Genomic DNA, 13,367 nt, shown 5'->3' with positions numbered 1-13,367 from the left:
ATTTAAAGGGATAGTTCACCCAAAAATTGTAATTCTTTCATCTTATTTCATCTTGCAATTAATTATTCACCCTCATGTCATTTCAAACCCATAAGTAGGGTTGGGTATTGAGAACGGTTCCATTTTAGAATCGGCTCCAAAATTCCAATAACCGGGGTATTCGATAAGACACGTGCATTTTCGATCACATTTTATTGTGATTTTAAACAAATAGGGGGGATAGAAAGTGCGCACTGTTTGCGAAAGTTTAAACCTTTGTTTTGGGTTTGCATGCCCTCTGCAGGTATTTGCTATAATATATAATGTACTTAAGATGGTTATGTTCATATTATGTATAGGCATATTAATAGTTCAATAAAACAATGCAATTACTTGGTTTTGATACTTTATTTGGACCAGTTATTATTACCTCATCTTTAGTTTATATATAAATATAGTCATACTAAAGCCTGTTTTTCACTTAGGTCTATTTTTATCACAAAAAAAAGATTACTCAATTGTCAAAATAATCAGTAGATTGCTTGACTACCAAAATAATCATTAGTTACAGCCCTAGATTAGTTAAAACCATTCAAAATATGATTGCATTGTCTTGATTTTTTGATTAAAAGACAAATATTGTCATAGAAAATTTCTTAAAAATAGTATTAAAATATTGTCTCGTTCTAGTGAAGCAAGTAACTGTATTTTTCTCATCTTGTGAGCTAAGTGTTTTGTCACTCCCCTAGTGTCTATGAGCGTCATATAGCTCATAATTTTCCAAGTGAATTATATAGCTTTCATTCTTCAGGTCAATCATATATTCATGAAAAAAAAAAAATCAGTTTGAATAAGGAAAGCAATATCTTTGCCATAGTATCCTTTCAAATGTTGAAGTTGCCACAGTCATGTGCTGCATTTTATTTTTACCATTTTGTTTAATTCATTTATTTCAATATTGTTTCATAAGTGAGATCTCTGATTTTAGTCTTTGAAAACAAAACATAGCACTTTAAAAGTTCTTGAAAGTCCTGGAATTTGGCAGTATCTGTACAAACCCTGTATAAATGTTTCACTTTAAAAAAAATTTTTTAATCTTTTTGGAATCGAAACTAGGAATTGATGTCAATCAGAATTGATAAGCAGAATCGGAATCAATAAAACTCACTCGATACCCAACCCTACGCTTAAGGCCTTTGTTCATCTTTGGAACACAAATTAAAATATTTTTGATGAAATCTGAGAGCTTTCTGACCCTGCATAGGCAGCAATGCAACTACCATGTTGAAGGTCCAGATAGGTAGTAAGGACATCATTAAAATAGTCCATGTGACATCAGTGGTTCAACCTTAATTTTATGAAGCTACGAAAATACTTTTTGCGCGCAAAAAACGCATTCACGAGAGTACCACGTTGCAATACCTTTCTGGGCCTTCAGCGTAGTAGCTGCATTGCTGTCTATGCAGGGTCTGAAAGCTCTTGGATTTCATCAAAAGTATCTTAATTTTAACAAAGGTGAATGAAGACCTTACAGGTTTGGCACAACATCACAGAATTAAAATTTTTGGGTAAACTATCCCTTTAACACTTGGAAAGCTTCATCAAGTGGATGAAGTCACAGTGGACTCGGGCAGTTTGAATTTGATCCCGGCGGCCAATAACAGACAGAATCTCCCATAAGGGCCACTGCAGGAGGGTGACAGTGTCTCTTTAATTAGACCTTTGGGCAGAATAAAACACTGCCCTGATCTCTCTCAAGGCTTTGCGGCTGTAGTTTGCTGACTCATTCGCTGGAGCCGACAGCCTCCTTTTTTCCTCGGAACAATGAAAGAGGGTGCAGCTTATGGTTTGTTTGTCTCTGTGTGGTTAGGGGATGATATGGCTGAGGTGCTGGGTGACCCGTGGTGATGCAGTCTGGCGTGTTTGTCGTGCAGACAGTGTGTTCGATATTGTTAAGAGGTTTAGTGAATGTATCAGTCAGAGGAAATAGAAAGGCAAACTGGGAATGGTTCAAGAGGGAAACAAGCCTACCACATCAGTTAGTTTTGTGTAATCCCTGGCATTTTCATTTAGGCAAAGCAAATGAACCTATATGATTAATTTCCTTGTGTCAGAATTCTGTAAATTCTCATTTAAAACAAGGAATTGAACTTTTGACATACCTCATTCCTTGATAACAGCCTAGCTTAGTGTCACCTCTGGGCTGAGAGTTTTGTTTAAATAAGCTTTAGGCTGCAGTTTGAGGGGATGAAGGACTGTGATCTCATTTCCTTTATGAAAAGACTAATTACTGGCTGCAGACGGGAGGGGGCCCTCTCACGCAAGAGCCAATCAGAGAACTTCTAAGAAGCTAATGCTTAAAGCAAGGCCAATTATGTCATTTTTTAAATCACACTAAGCCAAACAAGCTAACGTGTGCTTTTGAAGTGGTACCAAGCTGTTTACAGCCTTGTCAATTTGTCAATTTGTTAAAATAAATCATTTGTTATTTGTTATTTGACACTGTTGAAGTAGGTAATATCTGTTTTTTATTATAACATTAGCATTGTGCCAGGGATTATACAAAAGAGTATTAGTGCAGTTTATGGGAAAGAGTGTCATTTGTCATTACCAGCTAAATCGATCGTTGCTTTATTTGTTTTCTTGAAAGTTTATTGTTTCAAGCTGCTAGCCTAAAAACTAAGGCGATGGCAACTACTTTTTAAACTGAACCGTAAAATTATTTTAAATGAAAAGTTTAAATGGACAGTTGCAGTGGCCAGTCCTGTTTCTTTGATAAAGTAGTATATCGATAAAAAAATTAAATAAAAGAGGAAACGTATTAGCAAAAAAGTGAAAGATTTAGAGTTACTTCAGAAGCAGCAGAGGAAATCATAATTACATTGCAAAGAAATTGTTTTATGCATTAATCAGTGGAATTAACTGAAATAAAACCATAGATAAAGCTAAAATTCAAAATACACATATATGAAAAGCTAACAGACATATTCAGTACAATATTATATTTTTTATGTGCCAAGAATGCATCAAATTTGTCTTCTAAAATACATCCACACTTACCTCCCTGTTCATCCAGCATAACCAAAGTCCTGATACCAGCATCTTTACTCTATGCATCGAGAGCCATGGAGAAGAGATGTGGAAAAGAGTGTGAAATGCATGGAAGGTGAGGTGGAGAATAAAGAAGGACATAAAAAAAGAGGTGAGATTCAACACACAAAACACCAGGCTCATTCCAGAGGCAGTCTACAGAGAAACTTCTAGGCTGTACTGGTGACATTTCAAATTGCATAATGTTCGTCTCCTTTTTCTTAGACTAAATAAGCAGACGCTAATTACTGTGGCGCTTACAGCTCTGATCAATATCGTTTGTAATGCACTCTGTGCTAATGTGAGCCAGAATCTATTTAGAGTCTTTTCTGAGCTTTCATAGCTTGAGACAATTCACCCTTAAACAGTACAGAAATCCATCAATGAAATTCTGCTGAAAAACGGCAGCAATGAATGAATCCACTTTTTTGTTTAGAAGAATAGAAGAGTGTTGGAAGACAACCAAATATTTAGGCAATGCAATAAATACGGTGTGATCTCATTGAACAAGCAATGCCTTTTCATTCCTCTTATCCACCTTTTTCTTTTACGCGGAAGTAAGCCTATGAGTGAGACTTCCAGTTCATTAGCAGATATAGGGAAATGATGAGAAGAATAACAACGTGCAGTAAACGGTAAAACTAATTGCACTACAAACCTGTACATTCATAATTAAGATAATACATTAACGTAATTTGGTAAGACACACCAATTTGCAATATCAAGCAGCAAAACTAGCTGTTTTGTACAGCTCAAAATAGCTGGACGTGAATGAAACCGAAAGCCAGACCCATGAAATTTACAAACGGCCGCACACACTCGTACAAGAAGAAAGAGGTGGATATTGAGGGCAGATTTTGCACATACTATTTTGGTGTGCCCATTAATATGACAGCAAATCATCTGTCACTTCATTAAAGCTTATAAAATGAGTTACACACTTAGAGGACACCTACTTCTCCCAAACCCCAGTAAAAATTATTATAGGACATTAGCGCAAGGACATAAAGGCCTGTACAGATGTCCTCAGAGATTCCAATTCATATTTTGCTGTAGATGTCATCCATGACGTGTTTATTATTTAATAGCGCCCTGAAAAGGTCTGTGTTATAAATCAGCTCCCACTGGGCTGGTCTTTAATGAGAAATGTCTTTGAGCAACCCATGTCTATTACTACAGTTGAGGTCAAAAGATTACATGCACCTTGCAGAATCTGCAAAATTAATAATTATTTGACCAAAATAAGAGGGATCATATAAAATGCATGTTATTTTTTATTTATTACTGATTTGAATAAGATATTTCATATAAAAGATGGCCCACTGTTCTTCAGAAAAATCCCTCTTGTCCCACAAATGCTTTGGTTTTACAGCATTTTTGATTATTTGAACCTTTACCAACAATGAGTGTATGATTTTGAGATCCATCTTTTCACACTGAAGGACAACTGAGGGTCTCATATGCAATTATTACAGAAGGTTCAAACGCTCACTGATGCTTCAGAACGAAAAATTATGCATTAAGAGCCGGGGGTGAAAACTTTTGAATTTGAAGATGAGGGTAAGTTTAAAAATGTTTTCTTCTGGAAAACATGTACTGTAAGTATCTTCTGTAGCTTCTGAAGGGCAGTACTAAATGACAAAAATATAATATTTAGGCAAAATAAGAAAAATCCACACATCTTCATTCTGTTTAAAAGTTTAAACCCTTGGCTCATAATGCATCATTTTCCCTTCTGAAGCATCAGTGAGCAGAAAAATGCTGAAAAACCAAATAACTTGTGGGACCATGAAGCACTTTTCTGGTCAGTACTAAATAAAATAACATGCATTTTGTATGACATTTTGCAGAAACTTTTGACTTTAACTGTATTTGGTCACTGGCATCCTAGATTTCACCCAACACTTACAAAATATGACTTTTCCCTGAACGTAATGATCAGCGAGGTAAATTTGCTGTGCTGTTTTTCCTGGAGTTTATAAAATAACAGGCAGCTGTGACATATTTCAGGAAATGCAGCTTCAGCGCTTTGAGGGGAGCGAGATATCGATATTTGGGATAATCATAAGGCTCGGTGGTGCATAAATCAGCAGGACATGAAGCAGCACCCCCCTCACTCCGGATGGGATCACAATGTGCCCTAAATGGATCCTTGGGGATTAATTTGTTTGTGCCATAAACCGCTGAATTTCCACGCAGCAGTAAAAGCCTGGAACAAACTCAATGCTTCTACTGGTATAAATAATGAATGTGATTTACCTCCGTTTTGACCTAACTCAGGAATACTACTGATCGTCTATAAGTGGCTAGAACATTTGATTAGTCTAACTAAAACATGAAAAGGCTGGTATGGGCTGACACAAGTAGTATCTTAGATCGACTGTGTCAGCGGTGACAAATTATTCTTGATCTATGTGCACCCTTCTTCTCCAGTTTTCTTCTGTCTATCAGTCTGTCAGCCTTCAGGCAACTTGTCTATTTGTCAACTCGGGGGGCGAGTTATCACTTCGCAGATCTTCCAGTAATGGACATGGGGAAGTGCTCTTTGCAGAGATACGGGCTGCGATTATCGATATGACCTTGAGATATGCTGCGGAGACTTCATCAGATATACACATCTCTCTTCTCTTTCTCTCGTTAACACCCTCAACCCATCTAGCCTAGATTAGCCACCTCCAGCTTGTGCTTAGCTCCGTCTGCAGACTAACGCTCTCAAGATCATAATACACTGATATGAGATATTTGTAAAATATTAGGATCCTAGATATTCATGTATTGATCTTTTGATTGATCTATTTTTAGTTTTATTTACACTACCAGTCAAAAGTTTGTAATGCTTTTTAAACAAGTCTCACCAAGCCTGCATTTATTTAATTCAAAGTACAACAAAAACAGTAACATTTTGAAATATTTTTACTGTTTAAAATAACTGCTTTCTATTTAAATGTATTCCTGTAATCAAAGCAAAATTTTCAGCATCATTACTCCAGTCTTCAGTGTCACATGATCCTTTAGAAATCATTCTTATATGCTGATTTGCTGTTCAAAAAACTTTATTGGTATTATTATTATCAATATTTAAAACAGTTGAGTACACTTTTTAAGGATTATTTGATGAATAGAAAGATCCAAAGATCAGCATCTGAAATAAAAAGCCTTTGGGACATTATACACTATACCATTTAAAAGCTTGGAGTCAGTATAATTTTCTTTTGGGAGGGATTAATAAATAAAATAAATGAATAAATATTTTTGTTTAGCAAGGATGCTTTAAATTTGATCAAAAGTGATGACAGAAATGTATAATGTTGTAAAAGATTTCTATTTCAGATAAATGCTGTTCTTCTGAACTTCAGAGAATGATCATCAAAGAAACCTTGAAAAATCTACTCAGCTGTTTTTCAACATAATCATAATAATAATTGTTTTTGGAGCAGCAATTCAGAATATTGGAATGATTTCTAAAGGATCATGTGACTGGAGTAATGATACTAAACATTCAGCTTTGAAATCACATAAATAAATTACATTACATTAGGCTTGGTGAGCTTAAGAGTCTTCTTTAAAAAAAAAATTATCCACAGTTCAAAAACTTTTGACTTGAATTGCATTTACTTTTTGTTCTATTTTCCCATTTTTTTAAAACACACAGTTATGTTCCGTTTCAAAAGCTGTCAATTTAACATGTTATTTAAGTTCATTCATTTTTTTATACATTTTTTTCTTTTATGCTTTCTGAGGCTGCAATTATAGTATAATTGTGAAATATAATTGCAGTTTTAAATAACTGTTTTCTATTTTAGTATATTTCGAATTGTTATTTATTCCTGTGTTTATTTCTTTCATAAACTATCTTATGACAGATCATATATTAAACATTTGTGATCAGAAAGAAAGAGCATATGCATACAGTGAGAAATAACTTTAATATAAATATAATAAAGTGTTTCTTTACCTCTTCCACAAGCTGTAGCATACGGCGGGTGCTCTCCAGTGACTGTTGGGGGGAAAGAAAAAGATGTTAAAACCAGAATTCATTAGGAACTGACAGAGATAAAAACCTCCACAAGCTGTAGTGTGTGGGAGGATTTTTAACACACACATAATAGATAAATAATCAATGGATGTTTTTTACAGCACTCACATACCAAAACATTTAACCCACTACAAAAAATGTACAAATGTACAAAAAATGTTGAGTGAAGTAATGTCACTCTGGTCAGTGCTCTGAAGCATTAAGTCCGAACATCATTCACCTCTCCTTTCAAACTTTAGATCTCACGCCATCCACAATTACGGCCACCTCATCTTTTTGTCTCTCACTAATGTGAAATGCCAAAAACGTTGGCACTGAATAATTTCCCTCTAACTAAACATTATGAATACTGAACATATTTCAAAAGTATGCCATTTATATGAATAAATCTGCAGCATTTTTCACATAAATGTCATGGATATTATGAATTCATATCTCTGTGCATCAGTAAGGCTGGAGGACATTTTTGCAATGTGGTGTGCTGTTTGTGTTTTAATATTCCGCTCAGCTGTGAGAATCATAGCGTGGGGTGGCAGTGAGGAGCTCCATCAGCCTGCAAACACACAGGCGCCACCCCCAGCTCTTATACACACACACACACAGCAAATGCTGCAGCGTTATGTAAGGCAGAGTGCAGGTGAAGCCTCCCTTCACATCACACACACACATTCACATATGGACTCTGACATCTCACAGTCACAGCCCACTGTGTACAAATAAATAAATCTGTGGCATAAATTACAGTAATTTATCCAAGCTTCAATCAACAGAGCATAAAAATCTGAAATAATTAACTTGTGTCAGTGACCCGGATAAGAGCAGAACAAATTTAATGTCTGCTTCATCTAAACAGATGACTTGGCAAATTAAATAATGCGAAATTATTTTATTTTATTTTATTTTGCTAATGGCATTGATGCAGCTTATTGTAAAAATGTTTTCAGTTATAGAAATGCACTATTCAGAATCAGCCATGATTAATTTATTAATCTAAAATTATAATATGTGATCCTGGACCACAATCCACAGTCTTAAGTAGCATGGGTATATTTATAGCAATAGCCAAAAATACATTGTATGGGTCAAAATTAACATTAAAAGATCATGTTCCATGAAGATATTTTGTAAATTTGCTACCGTAAATATATCAAAACTTAATTTTTGATTAGTAATACGCATTACTAAGAACTTCACTTTGGACAGCTTTAAAGGTGATTTTCTCAGCATTTCGATTTTTTTTGCACCCTCAGATTCCAGATTATATCTCGGTCAAATATTGTCCTATCATAACAAACCATACATCAATGGAAAGCTTATTTATTCTTATTTATAGCTTTCAGATGATGTATAAATGTCAATTTAAAAAAATGACCATTATGGTTTTGTGGTCCAGGGTCACATATATTAAAATTACTGTCCACCAGCGATTGGGTTGTTTTTGACAGCCTTCTAGGTAGTTTTATTTAACTCAACTATTGCTTTATTACTACATTTCTTGCTTAAAATTAACCCAAAATAGGTTGGGAATTAATATTTATTAATATGTTCGATAAATGAACATTGATTAATAAGTTGAATAAAAAATAAGCATTTTTTTTTAAAAATTGCTCATTAATAAATGTTCACCTTTTGATAAATGCTGATGCCTCTAGTAATTATGTGTCAGATTTATTTACAACCTATTTTAAGTTAATTTTACACCAACCATTAACATAAACATTAAACCCAACCGCTGGGTCAAAACAACCCAGTCACTGGGTTTGTCTATATTTTACCCAGCGCTTAATCTAAAATTATAATTACAAATAATTACTACAATATCTAACAATTATTTAAAATAATAATTTTATAATAAAGTAATTAAAACAGTTCTACTAAGTGTTTAATAACATGAAGTTACAGAGATAAAACGTAGCTTTTAGCTGGGGTGCGTTTCCCGTACAACGATGTAACTCGCTGGTAAACCTCCATAGTACGATGCATTGTTGTGGAAACGAACTAGCTAGTCACGAGTGTTTCCCGAACACCGTCGCATCTCTGTCGTTTGAACCACATTAGTTCAACAACTTAGGGCCGTTGTTAATGACGTCACACCGAGTAATAACTTGTGCTATTTAACTGATTAGGGATCTCAAAAATGCAGCTATATTGAACATGGCACCTAATGACTCATTTACTATTTTTGTTCCCTGTCATTTCGCTTTATTTGATGTTTGATTCATCGCGTGTTCTCTCTAACGTCATACTCCGGGGTTCCCTCAGGCATTTGTGCACATGCGCACTACTCATAAACAACGCTTATAGAGGACGCACAAAAATACATAGATTAAAATGCATTTATATTTAGATAAAATTGAGGATATAGACCGTACTGCGTGTTAGCTTGCAAACTGTGACCAAAAACATAATTTATTAAGCCCACATGTCTTACTAACAAGAAACGATGCTTCTAACCACAGGTCGAGAGCTGTAGTTCCAACCAAGTAAGTTTGTGACGCTGTTTTGGAATGTTCGTTTGAACTATGGTGTCGGGAAACACCCAATCGTTGAACTATGTTGGTAACGACGGAACTTGCGACCATAGTTGGCTAACGATGCTTTTGGGAAACGCATCCCTGGTCAACATGGCCGACTCCATATGGAGTCCATGTGGAACGAATTTGTTTTTATTCGGATTTTTTATTATTTGGTTTTATTCTTTTATTACTGATATGTAAGTGTAAGTGTACAAGATCTTAATCTTTTTTTCAAAAACACTATTAATTTCTTTATAGAGGGTTTGCACTTATGTCACGATTTGGTCAGTTACCTGGATTGGCCATATCAGTACTCGGATGTAAACAACAGCTTGGATTGCATGGTTAATGTACTACTGAATACATTGTTCTTCTAATTTATGCTGTCTAAACTGCGTAAAAAACATGTGGAAGCTGCTAAATCATATAGAGAAGGACTTTGTAAGCAGGAAATGGCGCAATATTTTGACAAACTAAAGTTAACTTAATAGATATTAAAGATAAGTACGAGCAGTAATAACTAAGATATTAGCCTAAAATTTCAAATAATAAGAACAAACATGAAAATTGTCAAGTTTCTTGCCCTGAAAATCCTAGTTAGGTTTGGCCAACCACAAAGGTTTTTTTTTTTTTTTTTTTTTTTTGCCCTCTTCTCCTTGATTTGTTATAACTTTTGGCAATCTATAGTATTCCAAATGTTTTTCCCAGTTCAACTGATTAGTACAGCCCAAAACATGACAATAACTGATTATTATTATTATTATTATTATTATTATTATTATTTTTATTATTATTATTATTTTCAGCAGCAATAATCAACAAAATATGTGAGTTTAGTTCGATTCAGTGGCATTGTTTACATTCAGTGCCACCAATATGGCCGATTGATGACTAGTCGTCAAAACACTCTTTTGCAGAATGCATCTTTAAACAAAACAAAAATGGAGTTGACATTCATTTACTGTAAATATTCATCATTATCACTTGGTTTGGTGGTCAAAAACACATCCACGCTGCACAAAGCTCCATTAGTTTGCACTACACTTGTTTAGAGTCTTTTGGTTGCAACCAGTTAAAGCTTGAAGGTTGTTGTTCATGTAAGTGTAGAAAGAGAGGAAGTGAATGGCCTTACCTCATCGGCCAGCTGGTCTGCACGTTGCTGCATGTCAGAGAGCTCATTGCGCATATCCGCATCATCTGCCATGGCTGCTGGGTGTGCTGGGTGGAGCTGGTCTCCAACTGGGAAGAGTGGGTCTTATTGGAAGTCTGGGGGAAGCTGAAAGAATCAGACATAGACAGAGAAAAGGAAAACATTAAATAATGGAACTCACTTAAATAGTAAAAGGTTTCGTCCAAATTTACATTTCGTCCAAAAGACAATATATCCGTGCTAAACCAATTCTCTGTCTTCCTCAGAGAAACCACTGATGTTACATTCATAAGGAAGCTCGAGTTATACAACTAATAAACTCATTCCATTTACACAGGCTAATTAAATGTCATGAAATGGACAGTAGGACATTGTCTGCTCTTAAGGAGCCCATCGCCTCTTCTCGAATAGTGCCGAGGTGGTGGCTGCTGTGTTTAGCTGATTAAATTCTTCCCTGAGGTTCTGGGTGTACCAGGAGAAATTTGTCCCTGCTCTGTCATGGAAACTGTGAGCTTGACAGATATATTCTTGAAAAAACTAGCTTGACAGCTAGCAAGATATCCCAAGGGGTCTAGAACGAACAGCTTACTGAATAATTGTGAATGTGTGTTAAACTGCATGTGAGCATTGATGGCATCCTTAGTCAAAGTTAAAAGGTAAAACATGCTCGTATACAAGAGCAAATATTTTCTGCAATAGATACATTTTAATGAATTATGTTTGAAACAAAAATCTTAACCATACACAACACTATCATTAAAATATCCGATGAATTCCAAGCAGGTATTAAAGAGCGATACTGCCTCCATTAATTGCATAATTGTATTCAAGCGATTAAATTTAACACGCCTGCCTGACCTTTTACTGTGAAATACTCCAGAGACTCTAAAGGCTGCAATATTACACTCCCATCTCCACCAGTGAAATGAATGTCATCTTCGGCTTTGGTTAAAGATCAGGGAGCACCAATCTAAAATTGATTGACCCATCATCCAAGCTCTGCAGTCATGCAGGCTCGCTCAGGGTAATAGAAACATGTTTGTGATGAATTTGCAGTATGGTACCATATGCCATGGTGCCCGAGCTGGTGCCAGTGAAACGCACTAATACAAAAACGTCTCTCGCTTGTCCTCACTTAACCTCTGATGAATGAACTCGTTCAGATTCTGATGAGTGCACACAATGTCAGGTCAGTGAACGTCATGGTGAAGTCTTTGTGGCAGTATTTTTTAAGTAACCGAAAAGTTGAGCACACTCTTAAAAATAATCAAAAATCAATGGTTCCACAAAGAAACTTGAGCATCAATGGAAACTTGCAAATGCAGAAAAGGTTCTTTAGATTTTAAAAAAGTTCTTCAAAATGGTTCTTTTAAGAACTGTTTACTTACAGGTTCTTTAGGGAGCCAAAAATGGTTATTTTATGGCATCAAGGCAAAAAATCTCATTGGAGCTTTTATTTTTAAGAGAAACATGCTGACCATGACACATCAATTTGGTGACAGTGCCACTTATTGGTTAAAAGTGAAAAACCTTTCATTAACCGATAATAATGACATTTTCAAAAATGCTAATAACAGTTGACTACACGGGCCTATTGTAATGAAAGTTTTCTCAATATATTCCTTGTGTCATGCTGAGAACATATATACTAATTTTGCCATAGTCAGCTGAACCTCCTGTTCGCCATTTTGATTTATGTTGAAAACCTACTTTTTCTAACTTCTCCTAGACCATTGGTCCAATTTTCACCAAATTTGGCTCAGATTATATTCAGACCAATGGTTCTTTTAAGATGGTTCTTCTATGGCATCAAGGCAAAAGCATCTCATTGAAGCCTTTATTTTTAAGAGTGCACTGTTGGGCCAAAAGAAAGCAGTGTCTTGCTGCCTTTATTTTTCTCATGTGGACAAGCAAAACAACATTTGAAAATTGTCTTAACTAGGCCAGTGAAACCTCAGGACTCATGTTTTCTGCTAATTTACTTTCTTTGGTTACATCTACTCTCTTCTTTACTACTGAAAAACAGTCTTTTAATTCGCTTCTCCCTCTCATCTTTCATCTCCACATTTTGAAGTGAGCAAACATAATGTTATCTGCTGTAATATGCTGTATCATGAATATGAATGACACCATTAGCAGGCCTTTGCACTGTCAGTTAGCTAAACCTGAACAATGTAAAAAGCTAACATCAGTGCAGGCCTGAGCAGATGCTCATTTTCTTGACCTTTTAGCAGATGCTCTTAAAACCGAAAGGTCAAAAGGTTAGGGTTTTGTTGTTATTATTTGTATATTCAGTTTATTTATTTTGCAATCCACATCTGCTTTCAGATTAAAATGATTGTAGCTACTGCCTGTATCCCAGGAATATTAATAATGCATTAGGTAGCGGTAACCATATTTTTTTCCAGTGTGCTACCAGTCATTAAATATAGAAGAGAAACAATACAAATATGAAATTTCTCTCATTTCAGATAATAATAATTAATGTTTTTTGAGCTGTAAATCATAATATATGTTATTTTACATAGTAAAAATATTTCACAATTGTACTGTCCTTTGGATCAAATGAATGCAGACTTGGTGAGCAGAACAGACT

The 13,367-nt window shown here is 35.2% G+C and overlaps 1 protein-coding gene across 1 annotated transcript in view; it reads right to left on the bottom strand.

Annotated features, from left to right (window-relative positions):
- The window catches only part of snap25a (synaptosome associated protein 25a), a 36,034-nt gene that overhangs the window by 9,900 nt on the left and 12,767 nt on the right, over window positions 1-13,367 (bottom strand). The window contains exons 2-4 of the mRNA XM_073852899.1: window positions 10,754-10,897; window positions 7,025-7,066; window positions 3,040-3,088 (exon numbers count right to left, since the gene is read on the bottom strand). Of these exons, the coding sequence (XP_073709000.1) occupies window positions 3,040-3,088; window positions 7,025-7,066; window positions 10,754-10,825 (163 nt within the window). The 5' untranslated portion in view covers window positions 10,826-10,897. The remainder of the gene's footprint in view (window positions 1-3,039; window positions 3,089-7,024; window positions 7,067-10,753; window positions 10,898-13,367) is intronic.

Source organism: Garra rufa, chromosome 13 (genome assembly GCF_049309525.1).
Source record: "Garra rufa chromosome 13, GarRuf1.0, whole genome shotgun sequence".
Taxonomy (NCBI): domain Eukaryota; kingdom Metazoa; phylum Chordata; class Actinopteri; order Cypriniformes; family Cyprinidae; genus Garra; species Garra rufa.
Note: the sequence above shows the minus strand (reverse complement) of the source record. Positions and strands in the feature narration are given on the sequence as shown.